We start from the raw sequence: 20,822 nt of genomic DNA, 5'->3' as shown, positions 1-20,822 counted from the left end.
GCTTGGGGGTGGTGGCTGGGTAGGCTTGGGGTGGTGGCTGGGTAGGCTTGGGGGTGGTGGCTGGGTAGGCTTGGGGGTGGTGGCTGGGTAGGCTCGGGGGTGGGGGCTGGGTAGGCTCTGATCTTGGCCATAGAGTAGGTGCCGTAGTGCATGATGGACCCAAAGTCGTAGGGTAGCCCTGGTCATCTTAACATTCACCGCTCCACCTTAGTCTAATTACGGCTCTAATTAACTACCTGACCATAGGCTAATGACATGGCTAATTAACTACCTGATCATAGGCTAATGACATGTCTAATTAACTACCTGACCATAGGCTAATGACATGTCTAATTAACTTCCTGACCATAGGCTAATTACGGCTCTAATTAACTACCTGATCATAGGCTAATGACATGTCTAATTAATTACTTGATCATAGTGTAATGATATGTCTAATTAAACACCTGAAAATTGGCAAATGACATGTCTAATTAAACAGCTGAAAATTAGCTAATGACATGTCTAATTAACCACCTGAAAATTAGCTAATGACATGTCTAATTAACCACCTGAAAATTGGCTAAGGACATGTCTAATTAAACAGCTGAAAATTAGCTAATGACATGTCTAATTAACCACCTGAAAATTAGCTAATGACATGTCTAATTAACCACCAGAAAATTAGCTAATGAGTCACACGGACCACGCAGATTGCAAGCACATATTTATTTACGTTTAAAAGATATCAGAACTGATCAGTGCATTCACACATTCTGCTTTCTGTATAAAAAAAAATAAGGTTATATAGTGTACAAGTATATCTATAGCAAGTACATTCAAAACTAAAGCGGACGATTTGTTCCAATAGTTTTTCTTAGAGTCTGAAAGTCATGTCAAAATACACTCACACGTGGGGGTTTGACAAAGCAAACTATAACGTCACGTCCAGATACCATTGACCATGACGTCCCGCCTAGACATGGCGTGACGTCATGTCTAGGCGTGACGTCATGTCTAGGCGTACAAACATTTGGACTTGAGCACGTAGAAATCGTCTATGGCGAGCGGCTCCTGCGCCAGGTTGGCGACTATCTCCAGCTGGAAGTTGAGGCCGGGGGGCAGCTCGGTGGTCAGCACCGCCCTACTCCAGCGGTTGGCGTCCCCTCCCCTGATCATCAGCAGGGTCCTGGGGAGCGTCTCAAACACCAGGTACATGGAGATGAAGCTGGCGGGCCCGCGCTGGTACATCTGGAAGGTGATGCACAGTTTGCCGTCGTCTGGTGAGCGTATGACCGGCGTCAGCACGGATGTCGTGGTCAGCACGGATGGCGTGGCCAGCGGCGTGCTGTCGTTGGCGGCCGTCGTCCTAGAGGCGTACAAGAACGAGTCCACCCCGTTGGTCATCCCTCCCTTGGGCCCGCCCGATATAGATGCTGACGTCACAGTCCATCGGGCCAGGCTGGACGGGTCGCTACCATCTGCTGTCTGGGCGGGGCCGGCCGTCGTGCGGACGTACGAGAAGTTGCACATGTCCTGACCAAAGTCGCAGAAGGTGAGCACGTGCTGCTGGAGGTCAGAGAAGACGTGAGTATCGTCCTGCACACAGCCGTACAGCCGCTGGAGCTTGATGACGTCAATCTTGCTGAGGGCGATACGCTGGCCCATCTTGAGGCCCGCGGCAAAGCTCGGCTTGGGGGTGATGGTGGGGTAGGTCGGGTCTATGGGGAAGGCGAAGGCTGGGTAGTGCATGATAGAGCCAAAGTCATAGGGCGCCTCTGGTAGACAAATACGGGGTCAACATCATTAGGTCAACATCATTAGGTCAACAGCATTAGGTCAACATCATTAGGTCAACATCATTAGGTCAACAGCATTAGGTCAACAGCATTAGGTCAACAGCATTAGGTCAACAGCATTAGGTCAACAATCGTTAGGTCAACAGCATTAGGTCAACAGCATTAGGTCAACAATCATTAGGTCAACAGCATTTGGTCAACGATCATAAGGACAACAGCATTAGGTCACGTTTAGTGGTACAGCCTTAATGTCACGTTGACTTTGGAACATAGAGCCATAATGTCACGTCAACTCTTCATGCACCCACTGTAAACATGTGAATAGACGGGGCCTCCATCACAACAAAAAACTGTTTACATTTTCCCTGACAAAAAACTGTTTACATTTTCCCTGACAAAAAACTGTTTACATTTTCCCTGACAAAAACTAATTTTCCCTGACAAAAAACTGTTTACATTTTCCCTGACAAAAAACTGTTTACATTTTCCCTGACAAAAAACTGTTTACATTTTCCCTGACAAAAAACTGTTCACATTTTCCCTGACAAAAAAACTGTTCACATTTTCCCTGACCCCAAAATTCAGCCTTTGACATAACACGCTTATGGCGAAAACGAATTGAATTATCCGTTTTATTTTGTCTAAACGGTTGAATGACTTCAGCGATAATTGGAACATAGCGTGTCACGTGACTAATTTCAACCAATAGGAAGACGCCTGTGTTTCTTAAATCTTTTGGTTACTGTTTTAAATAGTTTTCTTGACTGGACAGCTAGCCCTTAAGACTTCGATCTCATGCTAGCAGGTTTTACTGTGGGTAGCCTGTGTGTTGTGTGGTAGCCTGTGTGTCGTGTGGTAGCCTGTGTGTCGTGTGGTAGCCTGTGTGTCGTGTGGTAGCCCATGTGTCGTGTGGTAGCCTGTGTCGTGTGGTAGCCTGTGTGTCGTGTGGTAGCCCGTGTGTCGTGTGGTAGCCTGTGTGTCGTGTGGTAGCCTGTGTCGTGTGGTAGCCTGTGTGTCGTGTGGTAGCCTGTGTGTCGTGTGGTAGCCTGTGTGTCGTGTGGTAGCCTGTGTCGTGTGGTAGCCCGTGTGTCGTGTGGTAGCCTGTGTGTCGTGTGGTAGCCCATGTGTCGTGTGGTAGCCTGTGTGGTAGCCTGTGTGTCGTGTGGTAGCCCATGTCGTGTGGTAGCCTGTGTGTCGTGTGGTAGCCCATGTCGTGTGGTAGCCTGTGTGTCGTGTGGTAGCCCATGTCGTGTGGTAGCCTGTGTGTCGTGTGGTAGCCTGTGTGTCGTGTGGTAGCCTGTGTAGTAGCCTGTGTGTCGTGTGGTAGCCCATGTCGTGTGGTAGCCTGTGTGTCGTGTGGTAGCCTGTGTGTCGTGTGGTAGCCCATGTCGTGTGGTAGCCTGTGTGTCGTGTGGTAGCCCATGTCGTGTGGTAGCCTGTGTGGTAGCCCGTGTGTCGTGTGGTAGCCCATGTCGTGTGGTAGCCTGTGTGGTAGCCTGTGTGTCGTGTGGTAGCCTGTGTCGTGTGGTAGCCCATGTGTCGTGTGGTAGCCTGTGTGTCGTGTGGTAGCCCATGTGTCGTGTGGTAGCCTGTGTGTCGTGTGGTAGCCCATGTGTCGTGTGGTAGCCTGTGTGTCGTGTGGTAGCCCATGTGTCGTGTGGTAGCCTGTGTCGTGTGGTAGTGCATGTGTCGTGTGGTAGCCTGTGTGTCGTGTGGTAGCCTTGTGGTACCCCGTGTGTCGTGTGGTAGTGCATGTGTCGTGTGGAAACCTGTGTGTCGTGTGGTAGCCTTGTGGTACCCCGTGTGTCGTGTGGTAGCCCATGTGTCGTGTGGTAGCATGTGTGTTGTGTGGTAGCCTGTGTGTCGTGTGGTAGACTTTGTGTCGTGTGGTAGCCTGTGTGTCGTGTGGTAGCCTGTGTGGTAGCCTGTGTGTCGTGTGGTAGACTTTGTGTCGTGTGGTAGCCTGTGTGTCGTGTGGTAGCCCATGTGTCGTGTGGTAGCCTGTGTGTCGTGTGGTAGCCCATGTGTCGTGTGGTAGCCTGTGTGTCGTGTGGTAGCCCATGTGTCGTGTGGTAGCCTGTGTCGTGTGGTAGTGCATGTGTCGTGTGGTAGCCTGTGTGTCGTGTGGTAGCCTTGTGGTACCCCGTGTGTCGTGTGGTAGTGCATGTGTCGTGTGGAAACCTGTGTGTCGTGTGGTAGCCTTGTGGTACCCCGTGTGTCGTGTGGTAGCCCATGTGTCGTGTGGTAGCATGTGTGTTGTGTGGTAGCCTGTGTGTCGTGTGGTAGACTTTGTGTCGTGTGGTAGCCTGTGTGTCGTGTGGTAGCCTGTGTGGTAGCCTGTGTGTCGTGTGGTAGACTTTGTGTCGTGTGGTAGCCTGTGTGTCGTGTGGTAGCCTGTGTGGTAGCCTGTGTGCCGTGTGGTAGCCTGTGTGTCGTGTGGTAGCCTGTGTGTCGTGTGTCTACCCGCCCCTAAGAAATGTAAAGACATCTGCTGTGTAGGAGGAAAAAGTCATCCACGGAAACAGATCCCTGCTGGAGCGTGGCCTTGAACTCCAGCTGGAAGTCAAGCGCGGGCGGGATGCTGATGTCAAGGTCAGCCCTGGCCCAGTGGTCACCGAACTTGTCCTTGAGGCTGACCACCAAGGTTCTGGGCAGGCCGGGCCCGTGTATGTAGAGGGCGAGATAGCTCGGGCCCTTCTGGTAGACCTGCAGAGACACGCATATCTGGCCACTGTCCGGGGTACGGCTCAGGGAGGTGTGTACCGAGGCCGTGCAGTTGCTGCTGGCACACGACACGCTCGGCGACACGGTTAGATAGGGGTCAAGGCCATTGGTAAAGCCAGCTTTCGGGCCGTCTTCTACTTGACCTGAGCGTACGACCCAGGTGGGCTGGGACGGGTCAAACGGCTGGGACGGGTGGCTGAAGAAGTCACACAGTCCGTCACCAAAGTCACAGGACTGGATGACTGCGCCCTGCAGGTCGGAGTGGATGTGACTCGTGTCCTCGACACACTCGTACAGTCTCTGGAGCTTGATGACGTCCAGCTCGGTCAAGGCCACACGCTGACCTAGCCTGACCCCATGGGCGAACTGTGGCTTGGGCGTCAACACCGGGTAGGCGTGGTCCTTGCTGGCTGTATAGGGGTTGTAGTGCATGATGGAGGCAAAGTCGTAGGGGGTACCTGGGTCAAGAGAGAGGGTATCTGGGTCAAGAGAGAGGGTATCTGGGTCAAGAGAGAGGGTATCTGGGTCAAGAGAGAGAAAGGGTAACTGGGTCAAGAGAGAGAAAGGGTAACTGGGTCAAGAGAGAGAGAGGGTATCTGGATCAAGAGAGGGGGTATCTAGGTCAAGAGAGGGGGTATCTGGGTCAAGAGAGAGGGTATCTGGGTCAAGAGAGAGAGAGAGGGTATCTGGGTCAAGAGAGAGAGAGGGTATCTGGGTCAAGAGAGAGAGGGTATCTGGGTCAAGAGAGAGAGAGGGTATCTGGGTCAAGAGAGAGAGAGAGAGGGTATCTGGGTCAAGAGAGAGGGTATCTGGGTCAAGAGAGAGAGAGGGTATCTGGGTCAAGAGAGAGAGAGAGGGTATCTGGGTCAAGAGAGAGAGAGGGTATCTGGGTCAAGAGAGAGAGAGGGTATCTGGGTCAAGAGAGAGAGAGAGAGGGTATCTGGGTCAAGAGAGAGAGAGGGTATCTGGGTCAAGAGAGAGAGAGGGTATCTGGGTCAAGAGAGAGAGAGGGTATCTGGGTCAAGAGAGAGCGGTTTCTGGGTCAAGAGAGAGGGTATCTGGGTCAAGAGAGAGAGAGAGGCTATCTGGGTCAAGAGAGAGAGAGAGGGTATCTGGGTCAAGAGAGAGGGTACCTGGGTCAAGAGAGAGGGTACCTGGGTCAAGAGAGAGGGTATCTGGGTCAAGAGAGATGGTATCTGGGTCAAGAGAGAGGGTATCTGGGTCAAGAGAGAGGGTATCTGGGTCAAGAGAGAGGGTATCTGGGTCAAGAGAGAGGGTATCTGGGTCAAAAGAGGGGGTATCTTGGTCAAGAGAGGGGTATCTGGGTCAAGAGAGGGGTATCTTGGTCAAGAGAGTGGTATCTTGGTCAAGAGAGAGGGTATAAACATCGTGTGTGTTTAGCTGATCAGTTAGAAAACATCGTGTGTTTAGCTGGTCAGTTAGGAAACATCGTGTGTTTAGCTGATCAGTAAGAAAATATCGTGTGTTTAGCTGATCAGTTAGGAAACATCGTGTGTTTAGCTGATCAGTTAGGAAACATCGTGTGTTTAGCTGATCAGTTAGGAAACATCGTGTGTTTAGCCTGTCCCTCTCCAGCTATCGCTTCGTCAAGCAAGACAGTCTACGAGAGCGGTGTGTGTGACAGTTGTCTGTGGAAGACGTGTGTGTGGGAGGCCGGTGTGTTGGAGACGTGTGGGTGGGAGACGTGTGTGGGATGCCGGTGTGTGGGAGACATGTGTGTGTGTGTGTAAACCTACCCAGCGTGTCAATGACCGAACTGTTCCTAATGTGGGAGACATGTGTGTGTGTGTGTAAACCTACCCAGCGTGTCAATGACCGAACTGTTCCTAATGTGGGAGACGTGTGTGTGGGAGACGTGTGTGTGAGACGTGTGTAAACCTACCCAGCGTGTAAACCTACCCAGCGTGTAAACCTACCCAGCGTGTCGATGACCGAACTGTTCCTAATGTGGGAGACGTGTGTGTAAACCTACCCAGCGTGTAAACCTACCCAGCTTGTAAACCTACCCAGCTTGTAAACCTACCCAGCGTGTAAACCTACCAACGTGTAAACCTACCCAGCGTGTAAACCTACCCAGCGTGTAAACCTACCCAGCGTGTAAACCTACCCAGCGTGTAAACCTACCCAGCGTGTAAACCTACCTAGCGTGTAAACCTACCAACGTGTAAACCTACCCGGCGTGTAAACCTACCCAGAGTGTAAACCTACCCAGCGTGTCGATGACCGAACTGTTCCTAATGTAAAAGTCCCGGATGAGAGCCACGTTGGTCTCGTTGATGTTGACATAAAGGTCACGGTCAGGCCGATTCTGCTCGTGGTAGAAGCCGAGCACGTGCAGCAGCTCGTGCATGATGATGCCCTTCTGCTCACATCCTGCCCCCAGGGTGGAGGACAGCTCCTCGCTGGGGAGGGGACGTAATGGACAGTTGATGACACGTAGATGACAGGTGATATGTAGGTTATGGTTAAATGTCATTTCGGTGACTATGGGCTAAAATAAATTATTGGAAAAGCATAACCCACGTGACATGGCCGCCCCCCCCCACCCCCAGCCCACGTGACATGGCCACCACCCCCCCCCCCAGCCCACATGACATGGCCACCCCCCCCCCCCCCCAGCCCACATGACATGGCCACCCCCCCCCCCATGGCCCACGTGACCCGGGTACTCACGTCTCGTCATAGCCGATGGTCGAGTGACAGCCAGAGCCCGTGTTGATCTGCAGGTAGCGCGGCTCTGTGGAGCGGGGGACAAACTGGACACACTTGGTGGAACCGTTGGCCGCGTCAGCCTCGATCTCGTCCATAGCCTCTCGTATGGTCAGCTGGATGGCTGATAGGACATGGGACGTGTTAGGACATAGGACATGTTAGGACATAGGACACGTTAGGACATAGTTCATGTTAGGACATAGGACATGTTAGGACATAGGTCATGTTAGGACATAGTTCATGTTAGGACATAGGTCATGTTAGGACATAGTTCATGTTAGGACATAGGTCATGTTAGGACATAGTGCATGTTAGGACATAGGACATGTTAGGACATAGTTCAACATGTTAGGACATAGTTCATGTTAGGACATAGGTCATGTTAGGACATAGGTCATGTTAGGACATAGCACCTACCTGTGGGGAACTCTCTGCTGATGGTGTACGGCACGATGCCATTCGCCCAGCGCCTGGTTTTGTTGCTGACGGCGTTCCTGTGAACTTTTTCCAAAACATCGTCTGACGTCAGCTGCTCCCGCTGACCTTCAGGTGGGGTCAGATATTGTACCACGATGGGTGGGTTCAAGGTCCCGTCCTCACCCGTCGCGATGGGGATGCTAGAGACTGACGTCATTAGCACCAGCACAATCAGAGCACCCAGACATGTTGCCATGGTAACCATACAATTCCAGTTGACCACTGACTGACGTTGACCGCTGATTGAAACTCCCCTGTAACTGGAGCGGTACCTGCGAGCTGCCTGTGGTCCTCTTGTGTCGGGTAAAATTTGTGACGTCCTGTTATGTCGGGTCTGGTGTGATCTAAAGGCCCGTCATCCAGCCAGCGATAACATACTTTGTTATCACCCTCACTTGTACACACTTGATGCCACTCGTAAGACGTTTGTTATCGGCCCACTCCGAGGTTTTTGTGAGAATTGGCCCGGGGACTGAGACTATTGAGGTGAAGGTTGGACATGGTCACAGTGTCTACCTATATATCCGCGACCTGGTAACTCAAAAAATCCGATCTAAATCAGTTATCTTCCCCATCTTAAATATTAGTCCGTGGTGGGCTTTCTTCGGGCTTGACCGTGGCCGGCTTTCAGGTGTGACACCCCCCCCCCATCTCCCAAAATATGCCACTACGTACAGATAAAAAATGAGATCGGAGTTTGATGTGTAATTAATCAGCCAGTGATAACTGAACACGAACTTTTGGGTTCGTCGCCTCCAGTGGCGTAGCGAGGTCGGGTGTTTCCCGTTGCGGCACTTAATGGTGTCACCCCCCCCAGAGGCGTAGCGACTCTTCCCGGGAACAACCTTTGAATTTTCGATTTGCACCCCCCCCCCCTCAAACTTTCGATTTGCACCCCCCTCTCAAACTTTCGATTTGCACCCCCCCCCCTTTCAAAACATTTTCTCTACATATTTTTACAATTTTTTGCTTTGGTGTCACCCCCCTAAATGGTGTCACCCGGTGCGGTCCGCCGCCCCCCTCGCTACGCCTCTCGTCGCCTCCACTAAAACTTTTGGATTTGTCGCCTCCACTAAAACTTTTGGATTTGTCGCGTCCACTAAAGCTCCAGAAATGTCTAAAATAATGCTGACACCAACAAACGATCGGAAAAAGTCCCCACAGAATTTCCTTCACACGTAGATCTAGAGAATAGATCCGGGCTGATTTTGTTTGACTTTTGTTTTTGTTGCTGTTATTTTATTGAATTTTTTATGTTTGAATCTAATATATAAAGCTCAATTCTGTATGTTTGTATGTTTGTAATCGAGGATTACAAAGGAATATAAGAAAAAAAAAAGAAAAAAAACGAAACCTCGATGGATTCAAGAGTTAGATTATTTAAGTGCTCATGGTCTAAATTTATGAATTAAAAAATTACTATTGAAAGTCTTTCAAAACAATTTTCATTTTATATACTTAGAACAGTAATTTTCAATTACGAACTTTATATACAATTTTAAAAAGTGTATCAACGTTTATAAAATTTCTAAAATTGTGTCTGAAATGTTTTTGCATTTTGTCCTATAGTTCTCTTAACGTCCCTTGATTTGAAGAACACAGTTACTTCTCTTTAAAAAAACATTAAATCGGGGAAGAAAGAATTTACTTTTTATTACTTTGTTTTGGTGTTAGGAAAAAAAATAATTACATAATTAGCTGGGATTGATTAAGTGCAATGTCGTTGGTATTTTTAAAACTGCCTTTTATTTATTCTATACACTGAACATACTGTTTACTAATTATTTTTTTAAATCAATAACATTTAATAAGCCAGTTCCCACAAATCCTATATGTTTATTTCTTTCCATTTGCGGATAAGCTTAGAGTATTATAATTTTGTTCACTAAATTGAAACAGGCGCGTCCGCCGTCGCACCTGCACGGTTCGATTTGGCGCCCTGGGCTATCATGTGAGCGCTATGCTGCATAATTTCGTTTTAAACAGTGCGATAGACTATGGATAAGAAAGGTTACTATAGTCTTTAAGTTAATCAAATCCGGGCGTCCTCCGGCACCCCGACAGGGTGCTATTTGGCGCCCCGGGCTTTCCCGTTTTCGCTATGGTACCTACGTTCGCGAAAGTGAGTTCAAAAGACTTTGAATAAGTTGGTTACTATAGTCGTTTACTAAGTTGAGTCAGGCGGTTACGCCGCACGTCGTCATGGTGCGATTTGGCGCCCCGGGCTAGACTGTGGACACTTTGAGTTTATCTTTGCGTTTGTGTTTTCTTTGTGTTTGAGTTTGCGTTTGTGGTTGTGTTTGCATTTTAATTTGGGTTTGGGTTTGTTTTGGTTTGCTTTTTTTCTTTGCGTTTGTGTTTTCGTTTGCTTTTTTGCGTTTGTGTTTTCTTTGTGTTTGTGGTTGTGTTTGTTTTTGTGTTTGTGTTATGTTTGCGATGTTTTTTTGGTGTTTTGGTTTTGTTTGGTCGTGGTTGGGTTTGTGTTTGCGTTTGGATTTGTTTTCGTTTGCTTTTTTGTTTGCGTTAGTGTTCGTGTTTTCTTTGCGTTTGTTTTTGTGTTTTCGTTTGTGTTTGTTTTGTGTTAGTGTTATGTTTGCGATTTTTGTGTTTTGTCGCCGGGTAAATGCTGATTACTAAACACACACGTTAGGGTCCTTTACAGATACGTTTTTCAGAGATGCCAGTGCAGGGCCGGGACGGCTAGTAATGTTATAGAGTTTATAATGTTATAGAGTTTATGTTATAGAGTTTCTCTATTTCTGTTAAGTTGTATATGTTTGAATAATGTTATCGAGTTTTTCTAATTCTGTTAAGTTTTATATAAAAGTATGATGTAATATTTTAAGAGTGTTTCATCATTGCGTACGGACCCTTGGCTCGGTTTAATCATCGAATGCTGTGTGCCTTCTTGTCAATATTTTAAGGTGCTACTTAAAACTAACGTAGGCGCCATAGTGCTCACGTGATAGCGCATGGCGCCAAATCGAACCCTGCTGCGGTGCCGGCGAACGCGCCTGATTCCATTTAGTGAACGACTGTAACAAATCGAACCTTGCAGGGGCGCCGGGGGACGCGTCTGATTCGATATAGTCAAAGATTATTATTGTCCATCGTGTCTTTAGTGTATAGCCTTTAAAAAACGAACGTACGCGCCAAAGTGCTTACAGGGGAGTCCGGGGCGTTTCAGGTCACACAATAGCCGGAGCCTGTTGAAGTTTTAATACTGAATATAGTAGTACCCCTTACCCGCTATGCAGGACGCCCGATTAACAGATACCAAGTGTTTGGCACCCGCTCCGGAACTGTGGGCGCCAAACCGTGTATTGACAAAATACGCACCCTCCCTGGGCGCGGCCCTTGCGAAATTTAAAATTATTATTTTGCAGAAACTCCCCAAAGTTTGATGGCGATCGGATGAAATTTGTCAAACCGCAATCGACTTTTATTTTTATATACCGTATATAGAGAAGAATCGAATCTCGCCCTACCGGGGCGCCCCCCCCCCCCCCTGCAAAGTTTCATGGCGATCGGATAAAAGGTGTAGTAATGCATAAAAGACAAACAAACAGACATACATTGCTTGGATATATATATATATATATATATATATATATATATATATATATATATATATATATATATATATATATATATATGTGACCTAGTGTATTTGCATATCCTGCCCGCAGCGCCAAATGTAACGAGACTATTTGCCTGTAGTGCCAAATGTTAACGAGTTCTGCTCGACAACGCCAAATGTTACCGAGTCTAACCACTCATTCTACACAACATCGACCACAGTATAGATACTCGAAGATGCAGGTTCGCTATTGATCCTTTTATTACATGAATCAAAGAAATGCTTCACAATAATATAATGAATCAAAAGGAATGCTTCACAATAATAGTTTGAATCAACTGACTCCCAACAGTCCTCACTAGTCTTCATATAACTGAATACACATGTCTATCGTCCTTCTTAACACAATATAACCAACTTGATACTGCCACACAGACTGACTGATCGAGATAGAGAGAGAGAGACTGAGAGCTCAGCCGTCGCCTTCCTTATATCCCCTTCGTATCCGTAGTCGTATTCGGTTCTATCATAATCGTAATCGTAATCGATTCTAATCGTTGCATCAGAATGTTAATTACGCCGCTTCTGTCGTACAGTCCGATTTAATATAACATCTGCACTGTTTCGTCAGCCAAGTCGTGTCAAAGTTGACAGCGCTTGTCGTATCCTTCCAAACTACGCCGTGGCTTTATGATCGTTATCAGTTGGCTTATCAGTCCAACACCTGCACTATCGCGTTCTCAACAATAGTGACTAGTAACTAGGCCCACCCTAGTTACATCCACCGCCGCCTTTTTTTGTGTGTTTTCAACCACAAACAACGCTTGGTAGGTGCACTTCCTAAATATCCATCGCACCATCGTAAAAAAAATTTATTGTTCCATTCACTGTCAATGTCGTCCCATTCGTAAAAGATTGACAGTTATCCCTATTTCACATATCAAATGTGTCTACATCATCTTCCTCAGACACAAAACAGTTCTAGAATTCACATCCACCTTTTTTTTTCGTTTGGTGCTTTCACCAGTTCACTTTTATAGCTTTTTGAACAGTCTGTTCTCATACCAGCGCGACCATGAAAGAATTGATGGTTGCTGACGAAAAATTTCGTATTCTTTCTGTTTCTCAAACTTCTCCGCGGACCACTTATCTGATGGTCTACTGTCTCTCTGCTTCTGGAAGGACCGGGATCCTCTTCGTTGCCGTTATCCTCCCCTTGTGTATCGCTGTTGCGCTGTTGATGGTGACATGGTTCCGGGATGGGTATGTGAATTTCCGTTATAGTTTCCGGTTCTCTAATTGTCTTAGGTTTCCTTGTGTGTAACTGCTCTTCTTGACTATGACAATATTTCTTTAATTGAGCAATATTCGCCCACCGATCCGGTTTGGCGTGATCGATGGGTCTTATCTTAAAGGGGCCACCTGCTACTTTAGGCATCTCCACGACTTGCCATATCTCCTGTCCCCAGAGATCGTGGATTTTGTTTCTGCCTAACGGGTGGCTACGCAGTAATACCCTGTCGTTCAGTTTGAGTGGCGGGTCCTTTGTCTGTACCGGCGGTTCCCTTCGCCGTGCTTCATGTTCTAGTCTTTCCTGTACTACCCTGTACATTTCTCTAATTCGTCTCATATGTTCATTCACATATTCCAGTGCAGTGTATGAGCCAGTCATACTCTCCTTTTTTCCTAGGAACAAGTCAAGAGGGAGTCGAGCCTCCCGTCCGAACAGCAACATGTGTGGCGAAAAGCCGGTTGTGGCATGGGGGGTGCAGTTGTATAGATATACCAACTCTGGGAGAAAATCAGGCCAACGTTTTTTCTGTTCAGGTTCTAGCGTACGCAGCAAATCATGCATGCTGCGGTTGAACCGCTCGCACTGTCCGTTTCCTTTCGGATTAAATGTGGTTGTTCTAGATTTGTTGATCCCGTAGTGGCTGCACAGTTGGTTAATTACTTCTGACTCGAAGGCCCTTCCTTGGTCAGAGTGTAATTGTCTTGGTATGCCATATTTGATGAACCAATGTTCTATTAAGACCTTTGCCACTGTTTTGGCAGTCTGATCTCGTGTGGGCACCGCCACAGTCCATTTGGTGAATACATCAGTCATTACCAACACATGTTCCGTCCCATCCGATGATTGCTCCAACGACGTAAAGTCCATAGCCACAATCTCTAGTGGTTTTGTCGCTAGTAGGTGTCCTGATGGCTGTCTCATTTTGACAACTGGCATTTTCGCATGCTGACACCTCACACAAGCCTCACAATGGCGTTTGACCTCCATTTCCATATTGGGCCAGTAACACCTCTGTCGTAATATTTTGTGCGTCCTGTCCTGACCCTGGTGTCCTGCCCTGTCATGTGCCAACTTTAGCACTTCTTCTCGTAATTGTCCAGGCACCACCACCTGGTGTATTGTCCCGTCTATTTGGTCATGAATTCTCCGCATGAGAACACCATCCTTTATACCGAGACGGTCCCACTGCCTCAGTATTTTCTTCGTTTCTCGACCAAATTGTTCTCTTTCCCTTCTTCCTGGGAATTTTTGTTCCTGGACGTGTTTCAACAGCGGCTGTAAGCCACTATCCGTTCTCTGGGCATCTCTTATCTCTTTGTGATTAAGGCAATTAAAATCACCAATGTCCATATGTCCGGGCTCTGTGGATATGTGCTCCACCCCGGTCTGCCCGTTTTGCATCACTTGCACCCCGTGAGGGATATCTGTTGACGCTCTGACCTCACATATTCCTGTCAGCGTTTCTTCCTCATCGCCCGGTCTCTCGTAAGGATTCCTTGATAAGGCGTCCGCATTGCCATTGGACCGCCCCGGGCGATATTTTATCTCCAGGTCAAAGAGTGCCAATTCTGCTGCCCATCGCTGTTCGATGGATCCCAACTTTGCTGTCTTTAGGTGACTCAAGGGGTTATTGTCAGTGTATACCACACATTTAGCACCTAATAGATAGTCCCTGAATTTTTCAGTCACAGCCCATTTTAATGTCAAACGTTCTAGTTTCATGGCGCTGTAATTTGTCATGTTCTTCTCTGATTCCTTCAGAGCTCGACTGGCATACGCAATAACCCTGAAACCTTGCTCTTGTTGTTGTGATAGCACAGCTCCCAGACCTTTCGAGCTGGCGTCAATTTCTAGCCGAAATGGTTTGTCACATTCTGCGTATCCTAATATCGGCGTCTCTGTCAAAGCCTTTTTCAGTAGCTTAAACGAGTTCAGGCATTCATCAGTCCATAATTCACCTATCAGTTGTGTTTTGCCTTTCTTTTTCTCCTTACTGTGTTTCTTTGTCATTTTGTTTACCAAGTCATGCAATGGTGCGGCAATTTTTGCAAAACCAGGTACAAATTTTCTATAATAGGAAGCAAAGCCCAAGAATGATCTGACCTCTACTGTAGTTGTTGGCTGTTTCCATTCTTTAACAGCTGCAATTTTATCTGGGTCAGTGGCGATGCCATCCGCCGAAATCACATAACCCAAAAAATGTACCGATTTCAAACCGAAGCAGCATTTGTCTGGGTTCAGCTTTACTCCTATCTCCCTAAGACGGAGAAACACTTGTTCTAATCTTTTTAGATGGTCCTCCCAAGTTTTTGAGTAAACTAGTATATCATCCAAGTACACCAACATTATTTGAAATAGAAAGTCACTCATAGCACTCTGCATAACTCGCTGGAATGTAGCAGGCGCATTAGTTAGACCAAACGGCATACGGGTCCACTCGTACAGTCCCAGTGGAGAAATAAATGCAGTCTTATGTTGATCGTTGGGGTGCATGGCCACTTGGTGGTAGCCGCTAGCCAAATCCAAGGTAGAAAAAAATCTTGCTCCCCCCAACGCATCAAGACATTCATCAATACGAGGCAAGGGGAATGCATCCCTTCTTGTGATATTGTTCAATTTCCGGTAATCACAACACAGTCTTATCTCCCCTGACTTCTTTTTTACCACTACTATCGGTGCCGCATACGGGCTAGTGCTGGTTGTAATAATTCCCTTTTTTAGTAGATCGTTCAGGTGTGCTTTCACTTGGTGGTAATCTTCGATAAGGTTGCGCCACAGGCCTGTCCTGTAGTAAGGGTATCTGGTGTTTTATTACTTCCGTGTAACCCAAATCACCCTCGTACGAGGCAAATATATCCCTGTACTTATTCAGCAATTCATTTAGTTTTGGGTCCTCAGTTTCCGGGAATGTATATGATCGGCCATCCTCTTTCTTCACCTCGGCCGTCACATTGACCGACCTAATTGTTACTTCATTACTGCTGGTATTGCTCAGTTCGATGCACTGTGCCGACCTTAGTACCTCGACGTTCTGTGGTACTCCTACCAGAGTATTAGGCGGTATAAAAATTTCCTCATCCAAAACATTTGCCACTAATCCTTGAACTAGTCCCTTCTCCGCTGATGTGTATGTCCGCAGTAACACGACGCCTGCCCTCAGTGCGGCGCCACATGGTTCTATCATCACATCACCATTCACGCTTCTATCACCAATTTGTAATGTGATTGCCTTGACCGTGTTTGCCGGGACTGATATCCTTCCTCTGGTCTTGGCAAACCTGGCCAACTTGGATCCCCGACCTGGTGTGGTCGATCCGACAATATTTGTAAGAAATTCTGGCAACTGGCCAAGAATATTCATGCCCAACAGGCAAGGTATATTTGACACATTTGTCTCTAGGTTGTGTTTCGTAACGAACACCCCAACCTGCTTCAACCTATGTCCCGCCACCACGACATCCGCCAGAAAATAACCACAGTATGGAATGGTTAGTCCATTAGCTGCCGTCAGGCGCATGCATGTGTCAGACCTCAACCTATGGTCTTTTCCTTTCATCCATTTGGTGTAAAAATTTTCTGTAATTGTCGTCACCTGGGAGCCTGTATCCACAATTGCCTTCACCGCGATGTCCCCAATCGTAATCACCATTTCGGGACAGACTCCCATCATTTTGTTTCTTGGGCCATAACCTCGCCCCTCTGTAGCCTGACCCTGCCTTACAGAGGACGACCGTTTCCCTGGCAGTACCGTGCCATGTGTCCGGGTTGTGAACAGGACAAGCAAATTGGTCGACCGTCGGCCGTCCACCGGAGCGATGGACCGGCGGGTCGCGGCCGTCCAACCTGTCTCTGTTTTGGCCCGTTCTTTTCCTGATTCTCAGCTGTTGACCTGCTCTCTAACCTCTCCAATCGTTGGTCAACCTTATCCAGGTGAGCCAACAGTTGAGCCATCATGGTTTCCACCGTGCCGGTCCCTGTGGGTGGGGATTGTTTCTGTTCCGGCACAGAGACTTTGTCCACCGAACAGTTCGATTGGTCCTCATCCTCGGACCTGCGGATCGCTGAGTTCCTGACCTGAAGGAAGGTCAACTGCGGGTCTTTGTGGACCTCCTCTTTCAACTCTCTCCTTAAGATCGGGGTTGCTAGCCCCTCGATGAAATGGTCCCTCAGTAGGCGTACATCAATGTCGGGTGTTCTGCCCTTTACCGAATCAAAGGCCCTGTTCATTCGGTGTGAATACTCCATCACACTCTCCGCCATTCTCTGCTTCAAGCCTACTAACACCGTTAGCAGTTGCGATCCCGACCGTCTCTCCCCAAAGGTCTCCATAATTAGATCCAGCACCTTATCTGGATCTGATTGGATGGTTTTATCGTGGCATTTGACCTCTGCCCTAACCGTCTCTCCTATACTGCCCATCAGCAGTCTTAATCTTTCCTCTGGTGACATGCATCTCGAGGCCCAGGCCGCTTTGACCTCTTCACTGAACCTGTTGGTTAAAGCCGGATCACCGTCCCCGTAAAATTTGTTAATGTGGGACTCTCTGGGCAGGACCACAATATGGGTCTGCTTCTCGTCCAGAGTAGACATTTTATTCCTTGAGTAAAAAAAAAGAGTTCTTTCTTACCGTGTGTGTATGAAAAATTTTCCTCGTTCCTCAATTTTCACTGTTCCTGAATGTTCGAATTCACACACACACTAAACACAGTTATGAACAAGGTTGACTATGGGTGCCTAAAGCGGCAAGTCTAGTTGAATTCATCCTGTCCGACGACGCCAAATGTGACCTAGTGTATTTGCATATCCTGCCCGCAGCGCCAAATGTAACGAGACTATTTGCCTGTAGTGCCAAATGTTAACGAGTTCTGCTCGACAACGCCAAATGTTACCGAGTCTAACCACTCATTCTACACAACATCGACCACAGTATAGATACTCGAAGATGCAGGTTCGCTATTGATCCTTTTATTACATGAATCAAAGAAATGCTTCACAATAATATAATGAATCAAAAGGAATGCTTCACAATAATAGTTTGAATCAACTGACTCCCAACAGTCCTCACTAGTCTTCATATAACTGAATACACATGTCTATCGTCCTTCTTAACACAATATAACCAACTTGATACTGCCACACAGACTGACTGATCGAGATAGAGAGAGAGAGACTGAGAGCTCAGCCGTCGCCTTCCTTATATCCCCTTCGTATCCGTAGTCGTATTCGGTTCTATCATAATCGTAATCGTAATCGATTCTAATCGTTGCATCAGAATGTTAATTACGCCGCTTCTGTCGTACAGTCCGATTTAATATAACATCTGCACTGTTTCGTCAGCCAAGTCGTGTCAAAGTTGACAGCGCTTGTCGTATCCTTCCAAACTACGCCGTGGCTTTATGATCGTTATCAGTTGGCTTATCAGTCCAACACCTGCACTATCGCGTTCTCAACAATAGTGACTAGTAACTAGGCCCACCCTAGTTACATATATATATATATATATATATATATATATATATATATATATATATATATATATATATATATATATATATATATATATATATATATATATATATATATATATATATATATATATACACATACATATAGATAGATGGATGGATGGATGGATGGATGGGTGGGTGGGTGGATGGATGGGTGGGTGGGTGGACGGACGGATGGACTGCGACAGAGTGTACATATAGACTAATGCCTTATGCCAGTTTATTCAAGTCTGTTGACCAATGCCTTATGCCAGTTTATTCAAGTCTGTTGACCAATGCCTTATGCCAGTTTATTCAAGTCTGTATTTTCTACTCAGCCAACACTAAGTGACGTCACCCATACATATTTTGTCTGGATCCGTTTACCCTTGGGTCAAGATAAGCCCCGCCCATCACTTCCTGCCCTCCCCTGTCTCGCGAGACCTGCGGGTACCACGAGCCAGTCAAAATGGCGACAATGACTTTGTGTTGCAGAACATTTTTTACTCAATGACTTTGTGTTGCACAACATTTTTTTCTCAATGACTTTGTGTTGCAGAACATTTTTTACTCAATAACTTTGTGTTGCAGAACATTTTTTACTCAATGACTTTGTGTTGCACAACATTTTTTTCTCAATGACTTTGTGTTGCAGAACATTTTTTACTCAATAACTTTGTGTTGCAGAACATTTTTCACTCAATGACTTTGTGTTGCAGAACATTTTTTACTCAATGACTTTGTGTTGCAGAACATTTTTTACTCAATGACTTCGTGTTGCAGAACATTTTTTACTCAATAACTTTGTGTTGCAGAACATTTTTTACTCAATAACTTTGTGTTGCAGAACGCCCCTCAGCAGATGTTTGCCGTGTCGCCGCTGCCGTGGTGCCCACATCTGTCTGAAGTGACGCCCCTGAAATCTGACGTCATTGACGCCCATGAACCCTGCAACACGTGCGGCGACCCCACAGAAAACTGGCTGTGTCTGACCTGCCACCGTGTAAGTACCAGGCTGGACAAATCACAGACTGATGGACAAATCACAGACTGATGGACAAATCACAGACTGATGGACAAATCACAGGCTGATGGACAAATCACAGGCTGGACAAATCACAGACTGGACAAATCACAGACTGATGGACAAATCACAAACTAATGGACAAATCACAGACTGATGGACAAATCACAGGCTGGACAAAACACAGGCTGATGGACAAATCACAGACTGGACAAATCACAGACTGATGGACAAATCACAAACTAATGAACAAATCACAGACTGATGGACAAATCACAGGCTGGACAAAACACAGGCTGATGGACAAATCACAGACTGGACAAATCACAGGCTGATGGACAAATCACAGACTGATGGACAAATCACAGGCTGGACAAATCACAGGCTGATGGACAAATCACAGACAGGACAAATCACAGGCTGATGGACAAATCACAGACTGGACAAATCACAGGCTGATGGACAAATCACAGACAGGACAAATCACAGACTGGACAAATCACAGGCTGGACAAATCACAGACTGATGGACAAATCACAGACTGATGGACAAATCACAGGCTGATGGACAAATCACAGGCTGGACAAATCACAGACTGGACAAATCACAGACTGATGGACAAATCACAAACTAATGGACAAATCACAGACTGATGGACAAATCACAGGCTGGACAAAACACAGGCTGATGGACAAATCACAGACTGGACAAATCACAGACTGATGGACAAATCACAAACTAATGAACAAATCACAGACTGATGGACAAATCACAGGCTGGACAAAACACAGGCTGATGGACAAATCACAGACTGGACAAATCACAGGCTGATGGACAAATCACAGACTGATGGACAAATCACAGGCTGGACAAATCACAGGCTGATGGACAAATCACAGACAGGACAAATCACAGGCTGATGGACAAATCACAGACTGGACAAATCACAGGCTGATGGACAAATCACAGACAGGACAAATCACAGACTGGACAAATCACAGGCTGGACAAATCACAGACTGGACAAATCACAGACTGGACAAATCACAGGCTGGACAAATCACAGACTGATGGACAAATCATAGACTGATGGACAAATCACAGGCTGGACAAATTACAGACTGGACAAATCACAGACTGGACAAATCACATATTGGACAAATCACAGACTGGACAAATCACAGACTGATGGACAAATCACAGACTGATGGACAAATCACAGACTGATGGACAAATCACAGACTGGACAAATCACAGGCTGGACAAATCACAGACTGGACAAATCACAGACAAAACAACCAGACGAGAAAGACTTCCTCATTTATTTTAGCACATAACCTCTCCCAATGGATTTAGTTAAGTGATCAATAACTGTTTCTCTAGTGTGTGTGTCTGTTGTCTAGTGTGTGTGTCTGTGCTAAATTGACTGAAGTAAACAGCTTCATTTATTATTAGTGTACTTGTGTTTTCTAGACAAGTCGTTTGGCTTTAGAATATTTCATTGAATTTTACTAAAGTTTGTGTCTAGGTTAAGTGTAGCAGGTTTGTTTATGTCTAGGTTGAGTGTAGCAGGTTTGTTTATGTCTAGGTTGAGTGTAGTAGGTTTGTTTATGTCTAGGTTGAGTGTAATAGGTTTGTTTATGTCTAGGTTGAGTGTAGTAGGTTTGTTTATGTCTAGGTTGAGTGCAGCAGGTTTGTTTATGTCTAGGTTGAGTGTAGCAGGTTTG

The 20,822-nt window shown here is 46.6% G+C and overlaps 2 protein-coding genes across 4 annotated transcripts in view; one reads left to right on the top strand and one right to left on the bottom strand.

Moving 5' to 3' along the window:
* The window catches only part of LOC131937417 (histone deacetylase 6), a 204,671-nt gene that overhangs the window by 182,395 nt on the left and 1,454 nt on the right, over positions 1-20,822 (top strand). For both annotated transcript variants that reach the window (XM_059294820.1, XM_059294819.1), the window contains exon 35: positions 18,920-19,075. In XM_059294820.1, the coding sequence (XP_059150803.1) occupies positions 18,920-19,075 (156 nt within the window). The remainder of the gene's footprint in view (positions 1-18,919; positions 19,076-20,822) is intronic.
* LOC131937419 (hatching enzyme 1.2) lies at positions 692-8,090 on the bottom strand. 2 transcript variants are annotated; one of them, XM_059294821.1, is made up of 4 exons: positions 7,653-8,090; positions 7,197-7,356; positions 6,732-6,925; positions 692-1,757 (listed from the first exon to the last, which is right to left on the bottom strand). In XM_059294821.1, exons 1-4 carry the CDS (start codon positions 7,915-7,917, stop codon positions 997-999), a joined length of 1,380 nt encoding a protein of 459 aa, XP_059150804.1. In that variant the 5' UTR covers positions 7,918-8,090; the 3' UTR covers positions 692-996. The 2 variants fall into 2 exon arrangements, with proteins under 2 accessions (XP_059150804.1, XP_059150805.1); XM_059294822.1 differs by lacking the exon at positions 692-1,757 and adding an exon at positions 4,233-4,960 and having other exon boundaries at positions 7,653-8,040.

The sequence above is a fragment of the Physella acuta genome, unplaced genomic scaffold (assembly GCF_028476545.2).
Source record: "Physella acuta isolate Inbredline_101_S28 unplaced genomic scaffold, ASM2847654v3 ptg000209l, whole genome shotgun sequence".
NCBI classification, from domain to species: Eukaryota; Metazoa; Mollusca; class Gastropoda; family Physidae; genus Physella; species Physella acuta.
Note: the sequence above shows the minus strand (reverse complement) of the source record. Positions and strands in the feature narration are given on the sequence as shown.